This window comes from Psittacula echo, assembly GCF_963264785.1.
Source record: "Psittacula echo genome assembly, chromosome: 4".
In the NCBI taxonomy this organism is placed as follows: Eukaryota; Metazoa; Chordata; class Aves; order Psittaciformes; family Psittacidae; genus Psittacula; species Psittacula echo.
In genome coordinates, this window is record NC_137738.1 from 44,705,686 (window position 1) to 44,730,816 (window position 25,131).

The 25,131-nt window shown below is 42.1% G+C and overlaps 1 protein-coding gene across 6 annotated transcripts in view; it reads left to right on the top strand.

Annotated features, from left to right (window-relative positions):
* HIVEP2 (HIVEP zinc finger 2) overlaps positions 1–25,131 on the top strand; it is a 140,470-nt gene that overhangs the window by 97,855 nt on the left and 17,484 nt on the right. For 5 of the 6 annotated variants that reach the window (XM_080616410.1, XM_080616407.1, XM_080616412.1 and 2 more), the window contains 2 exons: positions 18,026–18,070; positions 19,371–24,983. In XM_080616410.1, the coding sequence (XP_080472536.1) occupies positions 19,581–24,983 (5,403 nt within the window). In that variant the 5' untranslated portion in view covers positions 18,026–18,070; positions 19,371–19,580. Of the gene's footprint in view, positions 1–18,025; positions 18,071–18,920; positions 18,960–19,370; positions 24,984–25,131 lie in introns of all 6 variants that reach the window. The other variant, XM_080616411.1, reaches the window with a different exon arrangement.

Genomic DNA, 25,131 nt, shown 5'->3' on the forward strand with positions numbered 1-25,131 from the left:
GCCTCAGTTCTAAATTTAAGATAGGCAGAAATTGTTCTGTTTAGTGAGTCCTAAAATTATCCAGCACAAAAATACTTTGGGGAAGTGTAAAAATGCATTCTCAAATTTTCAAAAGGCAGCTTAAAGGGGAAGGAATGCTGATGTGGAAGTATTAGATAAATGCCATCTCGGTAACAATTTTACCAAGTGTAGGGAAGAGTCATACACTTTATGTCCTTGTTATAAGATTCTTGGAGAAAATACTCCCACTCAGATAGAAAGGCACTGTAAACAGCTCTCCTGCTGTTAGAGTTGATGTACTTTTGAGGATGCAATGACTCTTAGAAGGAACAGAGCGCATTGTGCAATAACGTGACCTTACGTTGCATAGACACTTCCAGTTTTGGAATGCGAAATGTCTGAAACTGGGAGTGGGTGGACAAGAGGTGGAGCCAGCCAGGAGCCTGGGTGGCTGCGTTTCTGAGAAACTTTCTTCTGCTGGTGAGTACTGCTGATTTGCCAAGCATACGGCTAAAGCACTGAACAGTGCAGAGTGGAACCACTAAACAATATTGGGTTGTTAACGGACGTGGAGCTATAGGGTGATATTTTGGAAGTTCAACCTGTAAACCTTAGTTGAAAACAAGGCTGAGTTCTTTTAGACCTGAAACCACAGCCTCCCAAAATGCGTCAGAAGCTCTTGATGCTGCAGCAAGGTCAACTTCCCTCCCCCCCCACCTGTGAGTCAGGACAACTATTAAAGGAAGCTTGTCTTGGAAGTTGTCAATAGAGAGGTAGACAACGTGCAGAGGGGGAGGACACAGTGGGAAACAGTTTGGATCCTGTGCCTGTTTATACATGGTCACCAACAAGGAGAAGACCCATTTTTCTGGAGAGCAGAGGGATACTGAGGAAAGAGTAGTATTTGAGCAAGAGGTAGGTTTGCCTGATTTCACCTTCTCTCTAATTATAACTAGGATTCAGAGTCCACTCAAGCTGGTGTTGTATCCGTTTCTCAGGGGGACAAAGGCTAAGTCTCTCCTGGGCTAGATGCCCTCAGTGCTTGTCCACAGTTCCTTATGTATCTACTTTTGCTGAAAATCACAGAAAAATAATCTTAGAGCAGCTCAGTTCACCATGGAGAGGAAAAGAAAACCAAGGAGGAAACAGAAAATACTGGATGGGTGGTAATTTCAGCAGTGTGATCTTCATTTTCAGACAATGCAGACACTTTTTGAAATAGACACTTTCTGTGGGGTAGTCAGGCACTTACTGTTTCCTTTGCTATAAATCCAGACCTGCTCATGGGTGAATCAACACCACTGGGACTTAAAAACGTCAGTGAACCATTTATGTCAGTGTTCCATTTGTAATAGTGCTCCTTTAACTTTTTCCTTGTTGTTTGTTATTGCTGCTGTTACCTGGACTGCTCTATCAGAGTGTTAGCGTAGATGAAATTCCTGTAACAAGCAGCATTTTAACAACTGGGACCTGTGGTTTTAGCTGTGCTCTTCTTCTAATGCTGGCAGGTGCTCTGTGCTTTCAAGTTCACTGTTACTGCTACTGGAGAAGAAATATCTTGCAGCAGCTTTGTAATTAGAAAGATACTTCTAGAACTAATTTACAGTGTCAGTACTTTTATTGCTTCGTTCTGAGATTGCTAGCAAAAGGAAATAGATCCTAGAAACCAACTATAGTTATTTAATTCATGACCTGTCAGAAAAGAAGGTTTTGGTTTCCAATCCTGATGAGCACCTTAGGTGAAAAGCAGGACATGGTCCTGGCTACGCAAAAAGCTGACCTACCCAAGCCCTCAGCTCGCTGGGGGCACAGCATTTGAGTGATTTTTCTGAAGAGCATCCCATGTGGAGTTTTCCACTATATTAAAGGCATAAATATCCTTTCCATTTCAGTGGTGGAATATTTCCATTAACTTTCCCACAAGCTGACTCAAAGTGCATAAGAAGGTGGGGAAAAAGTTACTCTTCTCTTCACCTTTAATTTTCGTATCAATGTTAATATTTAAATTTGAATCCGTGGGTGGTGCATTTCATAAGCACACTCAGCAGCACTGTTCATGGAGATGTAAGTATCCTTTTCTCTAAAAAATGGAAAACAACTGGATGTGCTTGTCATGTTGCTCTGACTGCCAAGCATTCATTAGCAGTCAGGCAAATGGACCTCTTTATGCAGATATGTTTAAGCCCATATGTGGATGTAAATCACGTAAGGAGTCTGAGTTGGAGAAAGTAAGCTGCTCCTGATAGACTTGCTGAGGCAGGTTTCTGCCTGAAATTAGATTCATGTTTTCCATCCACAGAGTGTTCATTCTAAAGATGGTTGCGAAGGAAAAAGAAACAGAAATACATGTTCTTAAAGCATAAAGCAAGGCAGTGGTTTTATCCAAGCTGTATGATGAGCGAAGGAGGGGGTGGACACACAGCAGTGTGGGGCTCCCAGAAGGTACAGAACTGTAGCTGGGGACGACTGCAACAGACAAAGGTAGCTCCTGGACATCTCAGCAGGGCTCGCTGCCACGTTGCCCTTTGGTGTGATTCAGCAAATCATTTCCCCATTGAACAAGATGCTTCCTCTGCCATCTGCCTGGTCGCTTGTCATCCAAACTTGCTGTGAGTAGCCAGCAGGAAGCATGGCTGCCTTTCACCTCTGCTGGCCTTTTTCGGCCTTCCTCTGCCCTTTGCCCTTTCTGGCAAGGTCCTGTGGCAGTCAGGCTTCAGGATAGCACATAACTGCCAGCATCTTCCAGATGTCATGTGAAACTGCAATTTGGTTCACATCGTTCTCTTCTTGCTATTTTTTTTTTTTTCCTAAGGAGGTTTATATAGAATATAAAAGCCCAAATTGTATCTTAAGATTATATTTGACATCCTTGAACAGATCAAGGAGAAAAATAAAGTGTTATGCTGAAGAAAGCTATGAAAAAAATACCAGGCTGATAGCTTCTTTGCTTTGAAGTTTTGCTGATCAGAAATCAGAGGCTGAATTTTGGATCAAACATCCGTAGAGGTTTTGCAATAACATGCTTCCAGCTTGTGAAGGTGCAAACAGCAGCTCCTCCAGCTCGCTCTAATGAACCAGCAGCTCTTTGTTGGTGCTCACAGGGCAATTAGGCTCTCTGCTACAAGAGCGGTGTTTGTTACACACTTGCATCCCAGTGATTGGGGTTATTTTACTCAAGCAGACCTCACTGATCCACAATTAAAATGGCATTTTCATCTCACATGTAGAGGTTGTGAAAAAGCTTTTGAAGATCTTAGTTGCTCTGATGATGAACTTGGTAGAGGAACAAAATTGAACAAGGGTCTTCTGTTGTGGCAGCTGGGTTGTGACGAAGACCGCTGGCTACTTCATTATATCTAACATGTAGGTGGCCTTACTCATGTTTTAAGATCCAAGAGAGGAGCTGTGACTTTACTGACACCTTGGAGGGGAACAGAGTCAATCCTTTGCAGAAGCAGGGTCACATCAGCTGCGCCATGTGCAATACACACTGAGAGTCCTTTCCTCTCAGCTGCTTTGAAGTTACAGGCTCCCTCTTTCTGGCAGGATCAGATCTGAGTGGTGAGGTCACCCTGGGTAGGGGCAACTTAAAATCTGTCTGTAATTTTTTGCACCCATTTGATTGTGGTATTTATAGCTCATTTCCACCTGTGCTTTCTCTTCAGATTAATAGTTACCAGCAGCCTTCCTTGCTGGTAATGGTTCAGCTCTGAGGGAAACACTGGGTGTAATTTGGAGGGTGATTAGAGTGAGATCAGCTCTTGAAACCTGAGTTAGGTTAATAATGAAACCTGAGTTTTGTTAATAATACATTGTAATTATTACTGCTGGCAGGGCGGATATCTCGTATGTCTCATCTTTTAGCTTGAGGATCCTAGTTAGCGATCTGTTTGACTTCTCAGCCGTTCCGCCCCTTGGGACACTGCAAAAATGTCCCAACTCCTCCACCAGATTTCCATTTGCACTTTCCTGGGTAGAGCAGTGCCTCTGCAGATGTTGGTGCATTACACAAGCTGGGAGGCAGAGAGGCCGAGAGGAGGATACCTGATCAACAGCGGAACGTTAATAATACAACACACCTAATTGGACCTGCCCTTTTGCCCAGCAGTGAGGACATGTGTCAGTGCATAGCAGGTGCCAGGCCCTGCTCCCACCTCCTACAGGTCTTCACAAGGATAAAAATTGCTTTATGAGTTGAGTAACTTGCCTACTGCAATTGCCAATAAAGCATTAATCCTCACCTTTCGTGGTCTGCATCTATTGCTCACACCTTGGAGATGCCAGTCCAGGCTGGAGAAGTGACATAAATCATGGTGTGTGTTACATGTTGGTGACTGGGAGGGGAGCGCATGCCAGTGAAAGCAACACTGCACAGAGAAACGAGGGAGGGGGCTGGATAGGAAAAGTGACCTGCGGCAGAATGTAGGAAGATGTGAGATAGCTCAGCCCCTTGTTACTTAATGCCGTATCTTCTTACTGCCTCGCGTGGCTCCTGTTGTAATCTCCCTTGCTATCATCCCATGCTGGTGCCCCCTGCTTCCATTTATTTGCCTGTGGTGGGGTGTCCCTACCCAGGGAACAAAGTCAGCAGGGCTGTCACCAACTGTAAACTTCCATTGTGTGAAAAGTGACGTTGTGGCAGTGCTGTCCTACCTGAGGTGCAGGCTGCCTGTGTGTCTCATCTCTCACCCCACTTGAGCTGCGTGCTGGTGGAAGCACAAGTTAGGGATGGACTTGCATTTGGGACAATAATTTCCCAACACCTACAGTTTAAACACTGGCTGATGAGGTAATGGCCTCAAGCTGCTCCAGGGGAGGTTTAGACTGGATATTAGGAAAAATTTCTTCACCAAAAGGCTGGTCAGGCATTGGAACAGGCCGCCCAGGGAAATGGAATCACTGTCCCTGAAAGTGTTCAAGAGCCATGTAGACAAGGCCCTCAGTGACATGGTTTAGTGGTGGACTTGGCAGTCCTGGGGTAATGGTCGGACTTGATGATCTTGAAGATCTTTTCCAATTTAGTTGATTCTGCGATTCTATGGAGAAAGTCCATAGCAGAAACTTAGTGAAGGGAGCTACTATCCTATTATGTTTTACTTCTGCTCATTTTAGTTGAAGAAGTCTGTGCGCATTGCAGGGGTGTTGGACTAGACGACCTTTGAAGGTCACTTCCAACCCAAACAATTTTATGTTTATCTTATGTTTATTAACCAAAGATTGTATGATTATCTTACCTCTATTGTGACCAAGTGTTGTATGTGACACAGAAAACAAAGGGTTTGTACTCTTGAACCCCCAGTGGCTTTGTACGAGTCCAGCAGATCCTCATCATGGCTCAGGCAACAGAGAAGTCAAGGCAAAGGCAAGCCGGCAGCGCTGGAGCCCAGGGGAAGGAGGGAGGTGGCGCTGAACGGGGCTGGCTGGATGTGGTCACGTAGCCCCTTGCACTGATGATCTGTGACTGCCCCTTCCTGCCCCATCTCTTGGCTGTGCCAACCCGCCATGGAGTGCATCTGACTGAAAAGTTACCATTTGTTTCCCTTGGGTTATTCTTGAGTCAGCCCGTTCCTTGGTTTAAATTGAATTTGTGCACAGGTGAAGCTTTCTCTTGTGGGGGCACTGAAAGCCTAAAGGCCAAAAGCCCATGTAGGTGTAGGGGGCTGGGGTGGCCCCTTGGCTGTTGCAGGCCCTCTGGGACAGTGCCCCTAGCCCATGGGGAGCTGGAGGGGCAGCCACCAGGCTCTGAAGTTGAATAATGTACTACTGGTACTTGAGCAGAATTTCTGGGTGGTGGGGATAGGCTGAGGTTCTGATTGCTATGCTCTTGGCCTTATAACTCAAGAATGCCACGGTGGTTGAGGGAATATGGTCCTGTCTCATTAACTTTATGTAAATATACTGCCAGAGTATGGTCTTCAGTATTTAAACCTATTAATAATTATTTTTACATCCATATTTCCTCTAATATAATAACATTTACTCTTCATTTCAGAAGAAAATTAAATTGTCTGAAGAATAATATCATCAGCTGATTTGTCTTGCATCACAATGTTTATCTATTCTAGTAAAAAATCAGTGACTATTAAATTTGCTGCTAAGGCATAGGATGAAAAGACAAAACTATGATGCTGAACAAAGAATGGTTGCATCAATGGGAATTAACCACAGCATATCAAGAAAAGGGCATACTCTCAATTTCCCACTGGATTTAATGTTACAAATATAATCTTATTAACTTAAATTACTTTTTTTTTTTTTTTTTTTTAATCTTAAAATGAGAAGAAAATAACAAGTCCAGAGGAGGGCCATGAGGATGTTCAGGGGACTGGAGCACCTCCCGTATGAAGACAGGCTGAGAAAGTTGGGGCTGTTCAGTCTGGAGAAGAGAAGGCTGCATGGAGACCTCATAGCAGCCTTCCAGTATCTGAAGGGGGCCTACAAGGGTGCTGGGGATGGACTATTCATCAGGGACTGTAGTGATAGGACAAGGGGTAACGGGTTAAAACTTAAACAGGGGAAGTTTAGATTGGATATAAGGAAGAAATTCTTTACTGTGAGGGTGGTGAGGCACTGGAATGGGTTGCCCAGGGCGGTTGTGAATGCTCCACCCTTGGCAGTGTTCAACGCCAGGTTGGATGAGGCCTTGGGTGGCATGGTTTAGTGTGAGGTGTCCCTGCCCATGGCAGGGGGGTTGGAACTAGATGATCTTAAGGTCCTTTCCAACCCTAACTATTCTATGATTCTATAAAAATTGTAATGTCAGAATGATCGTTTTAATTGAATCATGCATGTGAAGTTGGCAGTTTCTTACAGTGGGCTTTTTTTCTTCTTGTAAATGAGAGTAAAGGTCTGGTACAAATCTAGGCATTTTTGTTTAACCCCAGCCCCAGAATGATTGATGTGAGGTATATGGAGCCACATAGGAAGGCTGCATAATAATGAACAAACCCCTCATTTAACCATCAGCCAAAGGAGTCGTGATATTAAATAGAAAAACCATAATTGTGGAAAAGACCATTTCCTTGCACAGCTCACGGGGAGCACTATAAAGTTGGCATGTATATTACTTCCAGTAGTAATAGTGCAGTTATGTACTTTAAACAGTTGCAGACATCCTTAAGAGTCCTTGGGACCTGGCTTGCTTTCTCATTTTATTTAGAGGGAGTGAAAGAGAGGTTGCTGAGCATCTCTGAACATCTATGATGAACACAGCTGTGGCTCATCCTGTTGCAATTAGACCTGTGGAAGTTGCAGGACTCCTGACATAGTTGAGCAGAGGGCTCAAAGTGTGGTCAGTACCATGAGCAACGGTGGCAAGTGCCTGTGGCACAAGCCCTCCTGTTCCTGAGTGGGGGGCAACCCTTGGCTGCAGCCAAAGAGGAGTGGATAGATAGCACGTGGTATCTGAGCACTGAGCACAGTGAGTGTCCACTCACTGTAGTGACATACACAGGGTGCATTCATCAATTCCTCTAAGTACAGGTACTTGGGAATCATAAATTCAAATGTGTGGTTGGAAGCATTTCTCAATACTGCTGCTAAGATACTAAACTGTATCACTTGGCCAGACTGTCATTTATACTCATGCCACTTTATTAAGCAGCATAGGAGTGCCTTAAATGGGACTAAATGATATTCACACGCTTCCTAAAAATCTCGTTTATGCTGGTAAAGTGAATTGAACTGGCTTCAGAGTAGGTGACATGTGCAGAACAGGGCTGTAAAAGTGCAACTGCATCTTATGAGTTGCATTTGCACTTCTTGTCTGCTGTGTGTGAGGCATACACAGTTGTGTGCACATGAGTTGCAGTTGCATATGTGTATGCTTCTGGTGGGGCACAGTCTTCTCTTGAGGGCAGTGCTGGTTCAGGCAGCAGAGCTGGCACAGGACTTGTCCCCTTTCCTTCAGCTGTGAGAGTCTCATTTCAGGTCCCTGGAGAAATTTGCTTTTTTTTGAGAAGCAGCTCTGTTTTTAACTCTGAATCTGTTACCTAGTCTGATGGGTTGTATTAGGATGTCTTAAGAGCAAATTCTCATCTATTTGTTATGTGATGTCAGGATGCAAAAGCCATGTGGAAGATCTGCCTGGTCTTTTCACATTTAATCTTTTCATGCTATCAGTGAAAAAGGAACAATTTCAAAATCTGAATTTTCCCCTGTTCTCAAGTTTCTCAAGTTATGTTTAGAAACAGGAAGCTGTTTTGCATAAAGGTAAGATTGTGTTTTTGACAAGAAAAGTTGGTGTTAGGCCAGCTAAATATACCCACACAGTAATACTCAGCGGATAGTCCTGGCTATTTTTAGGCTTTATTTTTGCCTCTCTTTATTTATTTATTTAGTTTTTAGTGACACCTCCTCTGTACCTTCAGCTCGTAGTGAGGCATCACTTCCTGTGCCGGTATGAAACTTGCAATTACAGGAGGAGTCAGTCATGTCAGGTATCATTTACCAGGCATTGCAGAGGGCTGATTTCAGTGAAGGAAGAGCAAGGCTTAATAAAAAGAGAGGGGGAGAAGCATTCTCTTAATAATTTGCCCTTTGCAACAGCAGAACCTTATCTGATCACCCACACTCATCTGGCTGCTGACGCTGTACTTGCTTCATTAGTACGAGCTATTTTTACACCTTTTGTGTCTTTTGAGGAACCGAGTGGGCCTGCTGGCTTGTAGTGATTCACCAGCTCCAGGGGAACAAGGTGTCCTCAAATCCTGCAAGGGGGAGAGGAAGAGAGACATAGGGGAAGAGTTCTATTGAATAAGCAAGTTGATTAACTGTCTTAGGTGATCTGAGAGCTAAAACGTTGCGCTTTAGTCTGAAGAAAAATAGTCTACGTGCTTTTGGTTTGCCATGCAGTTTTTCAGATTGTTAGCAGCTATCCCAAGGAACATTTAGTACTTAAATAGTTTTAAGTGTAGCTTAGCAAACATAAAGCCCTATATGCTTGTGTGTGTACTCTATGTGTTCATTTCCCTGTCTGTAAAGGGGATGTGGACATTTGGGAGTTAAACTCTATGATCTTTAAAGGTCCTTTCCAACACAAACCATTCTATGATTATATGTTGGTGATGCTTTGTTTTGTTTGTAGTGTAGAAGCGTCGATGGTGTTATCACAAGCACCCAAAGGACTTTAGGGCCAGAGTGTTAGCTGATTTCACTTCCGCTTGTAATAATGGAAAGACAACTAAATTCAGTGGAATCTGCCAAGCATGAGGAAGGAGATCCCTGTATGAAGCTGTCTGGAGTTTTCTAGAGCTGAGCATCTGTTACTTTTGCTTTCAATAGATCATCAGCTCTGAAAATGTCCTGTTAGAGCCTGCTGAGCTCTTGTCTGGTGTGTGAAATCAGGATTTTTGCTGTTCTTACTTTGACTTGTCCTGGGTAGGAGTGATTTGGCATCCAGTTGTGCCACTCATAGAGTACAGGATAGTGGTTGCATGTTGCAGGTTTCCTTGGAGTAGTTTCCAAAGTTGGTATGATGTTGGATTACGTATGTATGAAGCTTTCATACATATATGAAACGGTGCTGTTTGTATTAGGAATGTCCTCTAATACTCTACTCTGGTCTAATCTTGTCTGATATAAAGTCATCGTGAAACCTGAGCAGTGTCCCAAGAAATGTTATGTGGTTTATTGTGTTGTGCTTGTTGGGAATCTGTAACTGGGCTGTCAGCTTGCCCTGTTGCTCAAATATCAACACAGCCCTGTGGAATAACAGGTTTTATGTGCAGATTCAGGCATTTTGGTGACGTTACTCTTTTCAGAGGTGTTTGCTCAGGAGAGTGATGCTCTTGCTAATAAACACAGTTGAATTGTGTTTTGTAGAAAGAAACCTAACTGCAAAGAGTGTAATTTCATGTATACCTATAAAATGCAGCAGAAAGTATATGCATATTTTACTGACTTTTTAAAGATGTGTTCTGACTCAATTGAATATTCTGCATACTGACTTCCAGTGCTTCGTGCAATAAAAAGAAGGAAGTTATGGCCAGCAGCGTTATTTTAAAGGGCTTTTTCTATTCTTTTTTTTTTTTTTTTTTTCATTAGGCATCCTGAGGGTTGTAAAGAAATCAGTGTCCTTAAATGTGCAGTCATAGTAATGTATCTTATATTACCACTGTAGTGGTGAGAATCACAGAATAGTTGGGTTGGAAGGGACCTTAAAGATCATCTAGTTCCAACTCCCTGGCATGGACAGGGACACCTTCCAGTAGACTAGGTTGCTCAAAGCCCCATCCAACCTGGCCTTGAATACTTCCAGGGGTGGGGCATCTTTAGACAATACTAAGGGACTAGATTTGCTGCAACAAAGTGACTGTACTGAGTCACTAGTTAAAATGAAATATTTGGGCTTTGCAGAGTTGGACTGTTGTGACATCTGTGCAAAATACAGGATTTGGGTCTTACTACCTGTCCTGGGTTCAGCTGAAACCACAACACTACCTAATCTCAGTTTAGCTTTAACAAAGTGTTCAGACTGGATTATAATAAAACTGCTGTGACTGCCCGTTCTACTTTGGGTGCAAAAAAAATGGGGAAAAAATACGGTAAGAACATGCTACTGATGTTTAGTATACCTCTGTTTTTGTTTTGACATGTGGTGACCACAGGCCTTAGTAAACAATCACAGGTTTTAAAATAAGCTTGTATAATAATTGGTGTCAGTGAAAAACAAACACAAGCTCAGATACTGTAAATGTCTTCCTATGTAATTCTTCCTGGGGTGAGGGCAATTTGTCAGAGACAGTGCATTTGCTCATTCAAGAAAGTGTTTGAAAGACACTGATATTTTCATGTGGCATGCAAGTGGCTTCTTCTGACATGGTGTGAAAGGAGGCATAGCTGTTCGCAAAATCTGCCGTGGTTGCATAATTAGGATTGTGTAACTTCTAAACTGAAAAAGCCTCACTTCCCAGAAAATTCAGCGATATTTTCACCGTAAAATGAAAATGCTAGGCAAAGCCCTGGTATTTGTCAAAAATTTCCATTTGGCAACAGAATAATGATTACTTTGCACCTGAAAATGATGCAATGTTTACACAAAATTTGATATCTTTTTTCCTGGGAAAACCTGGGGGAAAGCTGTATGTCTTAGCAGGGACTTAGACCAGCATAGGTTTGTTCTTCCCAGCGGCTGCCTAAGGTTGCAGTGTTTGTGCGAAAACGAAGAGGCATTTCAGCCTTTGCATATAGTTTCAGTTAGGAAAGTTGTTATATCTGACAACTGTAGCAGTTTGAAATCTCCAGTGACACTGTTCCTACCCTTCTTACTGCAGGTGATGTTTTATAAATCTAGAAATTACTGCAAACTGTGTCTACATGGGTGTCTTGCTGTTTGCATTCACTTTATCTTTCACAAGTGCTGCTTAATTCATAGTTTAATTAATTGTCCTTTATAAGGTGAGAAATTTCCCTTTCTGATTAACACATTTCTTTGCGTTGAATTGAGAAAAAATTCTTTAATCTCAGTAATTTTCACCACTTCTTGCAAATGCAAAACTTTCGTTGCAGTTCCAATGGCATCATACAGCATCATTGATTAGTGTCTGAGCCTCTGCTTGTCACATATTTTAGATATTTAGCTTTTTGGGGGCTACATAATACCCTTTCGTTTACGTTACAATAGTTTGGGACCATCAGCAGGGCCAAAAGCTCCATTTCTTTTCTACGCTTAAGATGTGAAAAAAGTAATCGTAGAAATAGTGATTAGAAACTATGTCCCACTTCTGTATTTTTATAGAGTTGAGCTTCTGCTGATGAAAAGAGCAGCCCAAGAATTACGAGCTCATTTGTATCTCAGCACTGCTTTGGATGCTACTATACATTGTTAATGGGTATTTAGTTAATACTGTTTACTTACTACTTAACTCACCCTTGGGAGGAACTCATTCTTCTGCAGGTTAGGGCAAATGGGATTAGGCGTCATATAAACCTAACTTCAGCCATCAAAATAGTGTTTAAAGAGGGCCTTAATGGTGGGCATCTGTTTCTCACTGTTCTCTGCAAGGGAGATGCTCTCACTCTTTTAAGTCACTGTGTACTATGATTCAAGAGAAACTGAGGAGGGGGGCAAAATGACTGTGAAATCTTTGTTGCCTTCTGAAATTTTAATAACACTGAAAGTGCTGTCTGTCAGATCTGCCATTGCTCTGCCTTTACATTTTAAGGTCCCTTTGGGAAATGATATATTGGTATTTTACTCACCCATTTTCATTTTTTTAACTTGCTCCCCAAGGAAATAAATAGCAGTGTGAGATTAGCAGTGGACATAATTGTCTCATTTAGTTTCATATCTGAATAATCTCAATCTTTTACTTTTGTATAGAGATAAATTCAGGATGTTGCACTGGAAGCAGTCTGTCAAAAGAGCTAGATTTTGTAGTATCTGACATGCTTAAGCACCTCTGACAAACTCTTACATTCAATTCAAGGAGTAGAACTGTGATTTGTTTGCAAGCTGCTACCTCTAAAGGAGGAAGTGTTTAAGATTAATTTGGTTCCTGTGCAGCTTTTTGTCTCTTTCTTTTTTTGTCTCTCTCTTTTTTTTTATATATATATACATATATAGAGTAATCCTGTGGAAATAAGTGTGTTTAGGTGTTTAGTTGGACTTTGGCAACAGAAAGGTTTTCTTATACATTTTTTCCATCTGGTAGTAGTATGTACATTGCGTATGATGCTGAGATAGGAAATAGTGGTGTACTTTAAGTGAGCAATCCTTGTCATTATAGTGAAAAGGTCAGTGTTAAGGCATTTCTGCTGTAGGCTTCTTCAATAGCTTCTTAAAATACATTCAACTTGAATTTAAGGGTTTTGGGTGGTGCTATTTTTCTATAGAGACTGCCAGTTTAAAATTATATTTGAGATACTTAGCAAAAACTGAGTGTTTTGCTGCAGCTGTGCTCTAAGCATTCATGATGCAAACCAGGATCTTTTAACGAAAATCGCCTTTGTTTTCTTACTAATCTGTGATTGAACATGTATTGCAATATATGTTGCCAGTTTCTCTGTAGACCTCTTAGAGGTGTTGGATTAGTTTATTTTCACCTTGTAGCAAATAACCTCAGATATTTAGTATGTAGGATGCAAGAGCCTAAACCTAAGTGATGCCTGATTTTGTTGATTCCTATGAGGAATAAATCTGGAATTATGTTCTTGGATTTGCAACTCATTGCTTCAGATTCATACCAGGGAAATGTAGAGCAGAATTTAGCTCTTACTTTTACTTGCTGTTGGAATAATTTGTCTTCTTTTAGTTGCTCTGAGTCAAGCCTCATATCAGTTCAGAGCTCCGTGAAGTCAAATGAGAGACTCTTCAAACAATTCTGATTTTTCTATAAGGTCGCCACAGAAGGGATGGTGTATGCCTGACCTCTGGTTCAGTAGGATCACATTCAGAGGAAAGGAGGGTCTTGTTCTTCGCATCACGTATCCATTGACATTTATATGAAATGTCTGAGGAAAGTAACAGTTCCTACAGTTAAGGTAAATGGCTGTTAGAGTACAACTGATATGATTATTTATTTTTTTTTTAAGTTGGCTTCAGCATGTTTTTAAGCAAACAGGTTTCAGTTACTTTCTTCAACTTACTCACATAATGGTCTCAGATGATAGTTTGAATTAACTGAATTAAAAAGATTAAGGTGAGTTTGGTAAAGCCTTAAAATGAATTAAATAATCATACTAGTACAGCTAACTAAAATGCACTGTTATATGCCATCTCTCAATGGCTGAGATTCTAGAATAGTTCTCAAGGGGTAATGGGTTCAAACTTAAACAGGGAGATTTAGGTTAGATATAAGGAAGAAATTTACTGTGAGAGTGATGCAGCACTGGAACAGTTTGCCCGTGGAAGCTGTGGATGCTGCATCCCCATCAGTGTTCAAGGCCAGGTTGGATGGGTCTTTGAGAGACCTGGTCTAGTGGAAGGTGTCCCTGACCATGGCAGGGGGGTGTGAAGTAGATGATCTTAAGGTCCTTTCCAACCCTAACCATTCTGTGATCCTGTGAATATGAGAATATTAAATAAACATGACCCAGATTTAGTGCAACTTCTAAAATAATAATTACATAAATCAGGATGCCAGGGTTTATACCACTTCTAGTTTTATGTGCACAGATTCTGTCCTTTGAAACCTGTAACTACCAGGGACACAAATGCGCGTTCATAGAAACCTTAGAGTAAAGCCTGAAGTCGGTATTAGGTCACAGTAAGCTCGCAGTCTATCCTTGATGCGTCTGTAACTGGATCCTCTCAGTCAGTCCCCTCAGTTCCTGGCTTGTGGGAGAATCCGTGTGAGCACAAGTGGTTACCCAGCATAGCAGTGGAGAACAGATCCTGCCCTGTAGCTTCTCTTCAAGGAAGCTTAGTAGAGTTTGTTTGATCATTTAATAGTAAATTCACAGCGTGCTTGTGTACTTGTGGAGCAGTATTTGGTTTTGTATTGAATAGCACTTTTAAATCACATTTTAAAAATTACATTGTAATGATTAGTGCAGCTGCCCAAATTTAAAAAACATGTGTTATTCTAAGTGTTTCAGAGTATTTTCAAAACTGTAATTCTCTGGCTGGTTTTGGAGACTGTCAATATATTCAATAAAGCACTAAAACCCAGAGGGTAGGTAGAACATCTGGGATGGAATTAATGAACAAATTAATGTCTTCAAATGTGAAGAGTTAACAACAGCAATTGCAATATAGAAAGCAGTAAATTAAATTAAATACATCTAATGTTTTCTAAAGGGGCTGCCTTCTTGGAATTGCGTGTGTAAAAGGATGTCTTACAACTCCTGCCAAACTGCACAAAATCACAGGCATCCTTGCATTCCCCAGGAATTCAAGACTGCCAAGTGCCAGTGGTTGACATAGGAATTTACAGTCATTCCTAGAGGTGTTCAAATAGACAGGTAGAAGGCCAGCTACAAAACCACAGTCAAATGGGACCCCTAGCCAGAGGCTGCTGGAAATGCGAAGAGAATCTCTCTGGTCAAGAACAGGAAGCCTTTTTTACAAAACTGGTAAATTTAAGAAGTGTTTCTTCTGCCTTATCTTTTTAGTAAGTGCAGTTCAAAGACCACAAGTTTGGTGTTAAGCAGTATAAAAAAGCTTTCAATTGGTTGAGTAAAATGCCAAAACTTATACACCCCAAGGACTGCATTTTTTCTGTCATGTCGGTATATAACATCCTCAGTCCAGGAATGAATATATAACCTTGCAAAGAAGGATGAACAAATGCTTACCTACCTTCATGCCTGTTAAGTCCTTCAGAGACGCACACTGGATACTGGTTGAGTGGCCTTCTTCAGGCTTAGCCCACCTATGACTTTGCCTAGGTAGAAGAAGCTGTAAATCCATGTTTTATTAGGATTCTCAGTCGTTTTTTTGGTTTTTGGTTGTTTTCTTTTTCCACTGGGATGTCAACACCAAACAGCTTTTTGGGGAATATCATTAGTGGGGCAGAGGGAAACATGGGATAGAACAACAAGCCAGGGGTGTGCTGTCTTTCTTCCCAAAAGGCCAAGGCAATTTTCTTCTCAGTGGCAGGTGGGGAAGAGCTCAGAGGTGGCCTTTTTGTTGTAAGGCTGCTTGGTTGCCGGGCTTATCCCAGACATAAACTAGACTTGCCTAATAAGGGTCTTGGCAGAGGTCTGTGCATGAGTGCAAGGATTTCGTAGGGGCCACTGCAGCTTGTCTGTGCTAACGCTTGCCCTATAGAATACAAATTCTTCAGGGGCCAATTACTGTGGGTTTAGGACGGCTTTGTGCTGGCAGAGCTGGACAGAAAAGATTTTAAACAGGGCTGGATCTGACCCTTAGTCCTTATGCTAGAGTCAATATTTATTCTGTATGGTGCACTCAGGATTTAGCCTGGAAGACATAAGCTTCCAATTTGTTCACTTGCAAGAGTTGTAATATGAGCTACAAATTGAGAAGTAGTAAAAGTTGTATTTTGCCAAATTTTATTTTAAAGCTGTTGAGTGTAGCCATTTTAATGGTCTGAAAAAAAAAAAAAAAAAAGGAGGAAAAAAAGAAAAAAAGGAAGGAATAATCGTGGAGCAGTCAACCAGATATATGTCCCCTGCATGCAGCTCACAAAAGCACCTTAGGAAAAAGAGCAACAGGATAATGCTCCTTTCTAGAAAGTTTTAAAAGCCTTGATTTAGTAGGTGCATTTGACATAAATACAGCTCCTGGTTTCCTAGTAATCTTATGTTCAAAGTTTTCACAGAAGTACAATGTCCTGGTTTAAAGCGGGCAGATAGTGCAGTTAGTGTGGCTGGGGGAGCTGGCTCCTGGACCACGTTCCTACCAGGAAACCTGGCTTTGGCCCTCAGCCAGGCAGGACTTTGCACCTCCTGTCAAACGATGCGCTCAACACAACTCCCATCCGGCTTCTGATCCGTGTAGGTGGGCTCCTCTTAGTCACTCCAGTGGAGCTGAACCTTGCCAAAGTTATTAAAGAAAACATGCTTTTTTGTCATCCTTAGTTCCTTAGTTTTAAATATATAGTACTTGAAATATAGGGCGTTTCTGTGTGTTGAGTAGTATGTTTGATGGAGAGAAATATGCAAAACTATATATATGGTGTTTTCTAAAGGAGAAACATTAATTGGTGGAAAATGGAAGTCTGTTGTTGGCTTAAGCTAGGCTGTGGATGCAGGTGGATGATATGGAGGCTTGACTGGAAAAAACAGACAGAATGCACACTAGCTTTGCAGTGTCTTAAGATTTCTCCAGGTAGGCCAAACTGCCATTGGTGGGGGGAATGGGGTGGGAAGAGAGAGAGAAACCAAGAGCCGTCTTTGACAGGATGGATGGCAGCTCAAACCAAACCAGAAATTATGATGTTGGTTCTGGAAAGGGATTTATTTTCCCCAGGGGAGTGACTCTGACCAAACCTAAGCCACCAATAATCCCTATAATTAGTCTATACGTGTTTCATAGTGTAGGTTGAAAAATTATATAGAATGTTCTGCAAATAGCAGGACACAGAATGGCTTGAACTCTGTAACGGATGTCTCTGTCCAGAACAGAAAAATGTTGGAAGTATATTAGCATCATCTTTTGCTCACAAAAAACACAGTGCTGTTACATTTCCATGACTGGCAGATTTCTTCCCTAAAGATACTGTCAGTAGAGGGTGTATGGAACAGAAAGGATACTCCCATCTTCTAGAGGTTTCTTCTTCGCCATTTGCAAAGTTGTCTAATAAGGAGAAAAGTATTTTTCTTTGAAGATGGCTAATTACTTTATTCTCTCCCAGTGAGGAATATTTCCTCTCTTCCTTGCTTCTGCTTCTCAAACTACACATTTTCCTTTACATCTGTGCTTGTACACTGGCATCATTGTTGATGTCAATGATGTTGTTCTTGCTCCCTATTTTCTGTGCCAGTCTTTTCAGTGATACTGAGATTAGGATGTGGTCTGGTGATGGTCAGACAAGTGGCAAATCATGGCAGTCATGGAAGTCTTTGATCTGTAGGTTTCTTCTTTGAGAAGGGAGCCATACATTCTTGAGTAGCATCCCACTGATGTTAACTGATTTGGAAATCTACTTGCGTTTTACTACATTTCCTTGTACCTAAGTGGTGACACCCTGTCCAAGGTTTTTTTCTGGTCCCTGAAACATTTAATGAGAGGCCCAGAGTTTAAAAGCATTAGCTGGAGAGAGGCATTGAAAGGGGATTTGCCAATGGGATTCACGGATAATCCAGGCTTAACAAAGGCGTAGGAATGAAGAGGGACATCAGCAGCTCTCTTTTTACTGATTCAAGAAGGTGAGACTACATTAGTTTAGATTTGCAGTTATTCTTCCACACGCTACAAACCTAAGTAAGTACTTTGGAAAGACTTATGCTCATATTCTTCAAAACGTGGTTGCTCAGAACTATTAAGACACAACATATTTTTTTTCCAGTGATGGATAAGTGAAATGTTCAGGTCTCTACTGTAAAGAATAGAAAACTTCAGCATCCATACTTAATATCAAGAATTTCTTATGACTCCTTTTTTTTTTTTTCCCTACAGGAAATTTGAAGACAGTCATGCCTGTTAGATGTTTAGAAGATGCAGGTAATTGCTTTGTTCTAAAAAAAAAAACCCAACCCAAACAACACCAAAACATACATTCCCATTATCTGTATGTTTTCTTGCACTTTGCTAATGTTTCTTCAAGCGAAATTCAGTTTTTCTATTATAAGAATGAAAAGTATTCCAATATCTCTAACACTGCTCTTTTTTATCCTTTTCCTTGCTATTTTAAAATCATGACAGGCTTTATAATTCTCACTGTTTCATCCAGAAAATTTCATGTGTTTGGATAATACGAAAGCAGGAAGCCTACATTGTTCTTCAAATTCAAACGCTGTACTTTTCTATGAAAATCATACCTCTGAGCTTTTCTTCTTTATAATAGAGCTGTGGAAACCTATTGCATTTAAATTTAGAAAGTGCGTGTGCAGCTGGATGGAAATGTTTCAACACTGAAATCGTAAATGCTAAAGTCACATAAATACAGTCATAGCTCATTTCTCTAATACATGTTTTACCTCTAGCAAGACATTCTCACTAAGATTTAATTAGTGATTGGAAGATGGAGGTGTGGAAAGGTACCAACAGTGCTGTATTTGGAAAGCTTACTTGATACCTCTTTTGACTGTTTAAAAGTAGTTTAAAAGGGTGATAAACACCTTCTTGTAAAAACAGTTAGATGAGCTAGCGTAAAAAGTGCCTTACTTTAGCCATCTTATAAATTTGGTATATACTCCAAGGTAGTTGTCTAGGATTTCTGCCTAGCTGACAGTGAGAAACAGGCAGCCCCATCATGGAGGGCCCTGTGCATAAACATCCCCTGTGTTTGAAGCACCCGTCATAATATGAAAAGATTCCTCTGGAAGTACTGATCACTCTCCTCTGACTTTAGAGGAAGACCCAGTGACTAAAGTGCATGTCTGAACTGTAGGTGAGTAATACTGAATAAGGTAATTCTCACCCATGGTGTTAGGACTCTGTTCTCAGCTGTGATTTGCTATAAGAGCTGTGAAAGTAGGTGGTGGACTTTCTGAGAATTAAGCCCTTAAACTATCCCCAGAAAGCTGTCCCAAGCTACTGTTTACTTTGGAAAGTGTAGATCTGTTTTCTGTTCCTAGGGCTTTTATTGAGTAGTGATTATGCTTGTGTGCAGTCTCTGGAGCCAGACTTTACTGTGTCTGCTCACAAAAGGGAGTTTTGTGAAATGTAGTTACCTTTGCTTAAGTCCCTCAATACTTTTTGTGTAAGGCTCAATAGAAAAGCAACTGACTGCATCGATGTTATTTAGCATGACTGTATTAATTGGTGTGTGGGGTTTTTTGTTTTTGATTTTTCCATACAGATAGCTGTGTCAAAATGGAGGAGATGAAGAGAGTTTTGCTCTAGTAGATCACAAATATTTCTGGGTCATTCTGCATCTCAGTATTTAATAACAATGGAAAATGTCCAAATGCTATAACAAGTCTTTGCAAATATATAATAAATGTTTAGGAAAGTTTCTGCCATGAACAGAACTGTATAATACTCACATTAGTGTACAGACACAAATCTAATGCCTATAGACTACTGCGTGGAAAGTTCCAAAGAGAAAGAAAAGTCTGTGAATTTGCAACAGCCCTGGAAAAATGGCAGCAACAAAACTTTAAAAAGCACAGCTTTGGACACACTCCATGTGTCTGCACAGCTTTCAAGTGAACTAGCACTTAAGACCTTGTGTAACAAAATGGACTCTGGGGACACAGCTATAGGGCAAAAAGCTACCTCAAGGTCTGGAGAAACTGCTAAAGTACCAAGTAGATGGAGGCAAGAACATTCAGCTGTTATTAAGATGAGCACTTTTGGCAATCAAGAAGTACAGAGGCAACCACAAATAGATCACGAGCAAATAGGAAACACAGCATCAGCACAACTTTTTGGTTCTGGGAAACTGGTATCATCAAATGAAGCTGCACAGCAAGTCACAGAGAAGCAATATCCACAGCATCATCCAAGTCCTTACTCATGTCAACATTCACTTTCTTTCCCACAGCATTCATTGCCACAAGGCTTCTTGCACAACATAAAGCCACATCAGAGCTTGGAAAGCCCTCCGTGGCAGTATCCTAGCCACTTGCAATCAGTTGCCTCAGAGGACTTGTTTCCTTTTCATATGCATAGCCATAGCGGAGGTTTCTCCAGGAAGAAGATTTCAAGTTTGAACCCTGCATACAGCCAATATTCACAGAAATCTTTAGAACAATCAGAAGATGCTCACAAAAAAGAACACAAACCCAAAAAGCCTGGGAAGTACATTTGTCCTTACTGTAATCGGGCTTGTGCCAAACCTAGTGTACTTAAAAAGCATATTAGATCTCATACTGGGGAGCGACCGTACCCTTGTGTTCCTTGTGGTTTCTCCTTCAAGACGAAGAGCAACCTTTACAAGCACAGGAAGTCACATGCCCATGCAATCAAGGCAGGATTGGTACCTTTCACAGAGTCAGCAGTCTCTAAATTGGACCTAGATGCCAGTTACATTGATGTGGAGGCTGAAATACATTCTGATGGTGAGCAGAGCACGGATACTGATGAGGAGACCCCACTCCTAATGGAAGGGTCTGACAAACTGAGCCCTGTGCCACAGCTCCCCCTGGACATTGGTAGCAGGAGCAGTTTTCACTCCTCCATGGAAGAATCCTTGGTGGGGCCAATGAAAGTGCCCATTTTGATTATCCCTAAAAGTGGAATTCAGTTACCCAGTGAGAGTTCACCTTATATTGGCTCTGATATGTTGCAAAACCCGTCCTTAAGTACCAAGTCTGATGACTCTCATACAGTTAAACAGCGACTTGCACTAAGACTGTCAGAGAAAAAAGGGCAAGATTCTGAGCAGTCGTTAAATCTCCTGAGCCCACACAGTAAAGGAAGCACTGACTCTGGTTATTTTTCCCGCTCAGAAAGTGCTGAGCAGCAAATTAGCCCACCAAATACTAATGCAAAATCTTATGAAGAGATCATCTTTGGGAAGTTCTATAGGATTAATCAAAGGACAGCACTAACAGTAGCCACAACAAATCAGGAACACAGTTTAATGGGTAGAAAAGGCAAAGGAGAGCCATTACCTCTTTTAAATAACAGATTAGATATCAAGATGCTTGAGGAACATATTACTCAGCTGACTCCAAATAAAGAAGAGCTCATTGACTCCAGTAATTTGAGCACTATTAAATCTACACAGGTTTATCCAGGCGGCAATACAGAATCTAGACAATCCCAGACCACCCCATCATCCATCAAAAATGAATCCAGTTTGTACCAAGTCAGTCAGCAGGGTGACATGCCTGTCCTTCTAGAGCCCCCAGTAGATTCCTCTCCTCTTATTAGAAGTAACTCCATGCCAACCTCTTCTGCAAACAACCTAAGTATTCCCCCATCTCTGAGAGGAAGCCATTCATTTGATGAGAAGATGACTGGCTCAGATGATGTATTTTACCCTGGGACAGTGGGAATATCCCACCAAAGGATGTTGAGAAGGCAGGCTGCCTTTGAATTGCCCTCTGTGCAGGAGGGACACTCAGATTCAGACTATCATGGAAGACCAGGGAAAAATATCATTATTGCTTCCAGTAGACAGACAACAGGTGACAAAGGACCATTCTTAAAAGAGAAGACCTTTTATGACTATGATGCCAGTGGAATGCACTACAGAAAGTGGGAAGAATTTGAAGCTCAGAAGCAGAGCTACAGGGACTCGCCATCCTTAGGAGGGATGAGCAAGGTGGGAGAGTACTTTGTTGATCCATTCGGACAATCCCAGGCAGTGCCATCCATGCTTGGAACAACTTTTGAAAACAGAAAGCGCAGGAAAGAAGAGAGTGTTGGAGATGAGGAAGACAGCCCCATGCTTTGCAGCAGTAATACTGGAACCACTGGGGGAATTCAGCCTTTGGACTTAGATCCCAAATCCCAAATTCAGGAAGTGCCAAGGAATGGGTTTGCCCTTCAAGGTCTGGACAATGCTGCCCATTGCCATGCTGAGCGTTTTGAAATGTGCAGGCCTTACTTGCAGTCTGGAAGCCCAGCTGCTTCTCTGGAAGACTCACCTTTAACTGCAGAACAAGAAAAGATTGCAGAATCACTGGCCAGAAAGCCCCCTGGAAATGTCATTTCTGTCATTCAGCACACAAATTCGTTGAGCAGGCCAAACTCATTTGAAAGGTCTGAATCTACAGAAATTATTGCATGCCAGCAGGAAAAGATCTATTCGCCACCTGAAACATGTGAAGGTGAGATTTGTGAGTCCCCAATGAGCCCAGACCGAGCTCCTCAAGCAGAAACTGCTGACACCAGTAAGCCACCTCCATCCCAGCAGCCTCAGCCATATCATATGCAACCTAGGTTGGTTCGCCAGCACAACATCCAGGTACCTGAAATTCGTGTCACAGAAGAGCCAGATAAGCCTGAGAAAGATAAAGAAGTGCAGAGTAAAGAGCAAGAGAGACCCACTGAAGAATTCCAGTGGCCTCAGAGAAGTGAAACCCTTTCTCAACTTCCAGCCGAAAAGCTGCCACCCAAAAAGAAGCGTTTACGACTGGCTGACATGGAGCACTCCTCTGGAGAATCCAGCTTTGAGTCCACAGGTACAAGCCTCTCTCGCAGCCCTAGCCAAGAAAGTAATTTGTCCCACAGTTCAAGTTTCTCAATGTCCTTTGAAAGAGAAGAGAACATGAAGCTCATCACATCTTCCAAACAAGATGAGTTTGGAAAACAATCTGAGTTTTTAACAGTTCCAGCCGGTGCTTACTCACTTTCCGTCCCTGGGCATCACCATCAGAGGGAAATGAGACGCTGCTCATCTGAACAGATGCCCTGTCCTCATGCTGCTGAAATCCCAGAGATCCGAAGTAAATCCTTTGATTATGGGAACCTGTCCCATGCCTCTTCAGCTGGGACACCCACTACGGCACTGTCTCCATCCCGAGAAAGGAAGAAATGCTTCTTGGTTCGCCAGGCTTCCTTCAGTGGTTTTCCAGAGATCTCCCAGACTGATCAGAGCACAGAACAAAGTATAAAGCAGGAGCAGATGGAACATGCACAGGCTGGTCTTCGCTCCTCCCAGCTCGCCTGGCATCACTCTCCTTCCTCTGTACTTCATCCCATTCAGGTAGATGACTCTGGAAAACAGGCTATTGGCTCCTGTGCTCAACTTAGTAATAGCTCATCACACCTCGCCCAGCAACAGGCTCTTCTTGCAGACAGCTCGGAAGTGTTAAGGACTTCCTTGATCCAACAAGCACCTTATATTCCTAGCAAACATCCATCAGAGCAGCAGCAGCTATTTGCACATCAGGAAAAAGTCCCATTTGCCCCTATTCATAGCACCTTGTTTCAGTTCTCCTATCCAGCTGTCTGCATGGTTCACTTACCACCATCTCAGCAGCCTGTCTTCTGGCAGTCATGCACAGAACCTCTACACTTCCAGCATCATTTTGTACAACAGCTGCAGAAATCTTATGTCAAACAGCCTTTCCAAGCAGATGCTCCTCCAAGTTATCACCTGGAACATGCGCCAGAGTATATTAGCAAGAAACCAGCTGATTATGTGCATGCTAAAGAGCAAGCATACCAGCATTACTCAGGAACATCTGGGCAGTATTCAAAAAATACTCTTGCTAAGTACCAGTCAGACCATAACATTAAACCAACAGATACCTCCTCTGAGCAGCATCTTCAGACAGATTTTGACTCCCCAAGTGATGGATCTGTACAGTCTTTGCCAGGAACAGTTGTTCCTGTCAGAATTCAAACCCATGTGCCATCTTATGGTAGTGTCATGTACACAAGCATTTCTCAGATCCTTGGACAGAGTAACAGTCCTGCAATTGTAATTTGTAAAGTTGACGAGACTGTTTCTCAAAGAACATTGGCAACTAATGCAACCATGCAAGGAATTGGATTTAACATAGCTCAGATGTTGGGTCAGCATGGAGGGCTAGAGAAGTATCCTTTGTGGAAAGTGCCACAGACGTTATCACTCGGACTGGAGCCACGAATTCCCCTGTGTTTGCCTTCCAGTTCCGACATGGCTTCTACCTTGGGAGGAGGCAAAAGAATGCTTTCACCTGCCAGCAGCTTGGACCTTTTCATGGAGACCAAGCAGCAGAAACGAGTCAAAGAAGAAAAAATGTATGGGCAGATAGTTGAGGAACTAAGCGCAGTGGAGTTAACTAACTCAGATATAAAGAAAGATTTCCCAAGAGTGCAGAAGCCTCAGCTAGTACGGCAGAGCTGTGCTACCGAGCCAAAAGAAAGTCTGCCATCCATGTCATCCTCATCACCACTGTCGTCCTCATCATCTCAAGATTTCCCACCTGTCAGCATGCCAGCAGCTGATGCTTTCCCACCGAGCAGGGAGAAACTTTCCAGTTTTGATTCCACGTCACCAGGGCAGAAGTCCAGTGGCCCTTCGGAAGGAAGAGACTCACCAGAAGAACTGGATGTGGATGAAACAGCTTCAGATATGAGCATGAGTCCACAGAGGTCTTCATTACCACCAGGAGAAATTCAGCCCGAAGACCAGCTGAAACATCAAAAATTGCCTCTTGGGATGTTAGTCCAGGTGTCATCCAATGGCAGTGGGAAAGTCACAGGCTCAACCATTCTCCTGACAGACGTAGCAGATTTTCAGCAGATCCTTCAGTTCCCAAGTCTGCGCACTACTACTACTGTGAGCTGGTGTTTCTTAAACTATACGAAGCCCAATTACATACAGCAACCAACCCTCAAATCTTCAGTTTATGCTTCATGGTGTATAAGTTCATGTAACCCAAACCCATCTGGGCTAAGTACAAAGACTACTTTAGCACTTTTAAGGTCCAAGCAAAAAAACACCACAGAAATCTACACTCTGGCTGCTATGCACAGACCTGGAGCTGGTAAACTGACATCATCAAGTGCATGGAAGCAGTTTGCTCAGGTAAATAAGAGGTTTTAATAAAATTAAATTTGTGTATCTTTATTTGAGAAAATATTAGTAAACTAGGAAATGTAAGCTAGTGATTTTTGAAAAAAAAAGATTCCCCATTGGGAAATCAGACATTGACATCTTCCCCTAACAACTTTTG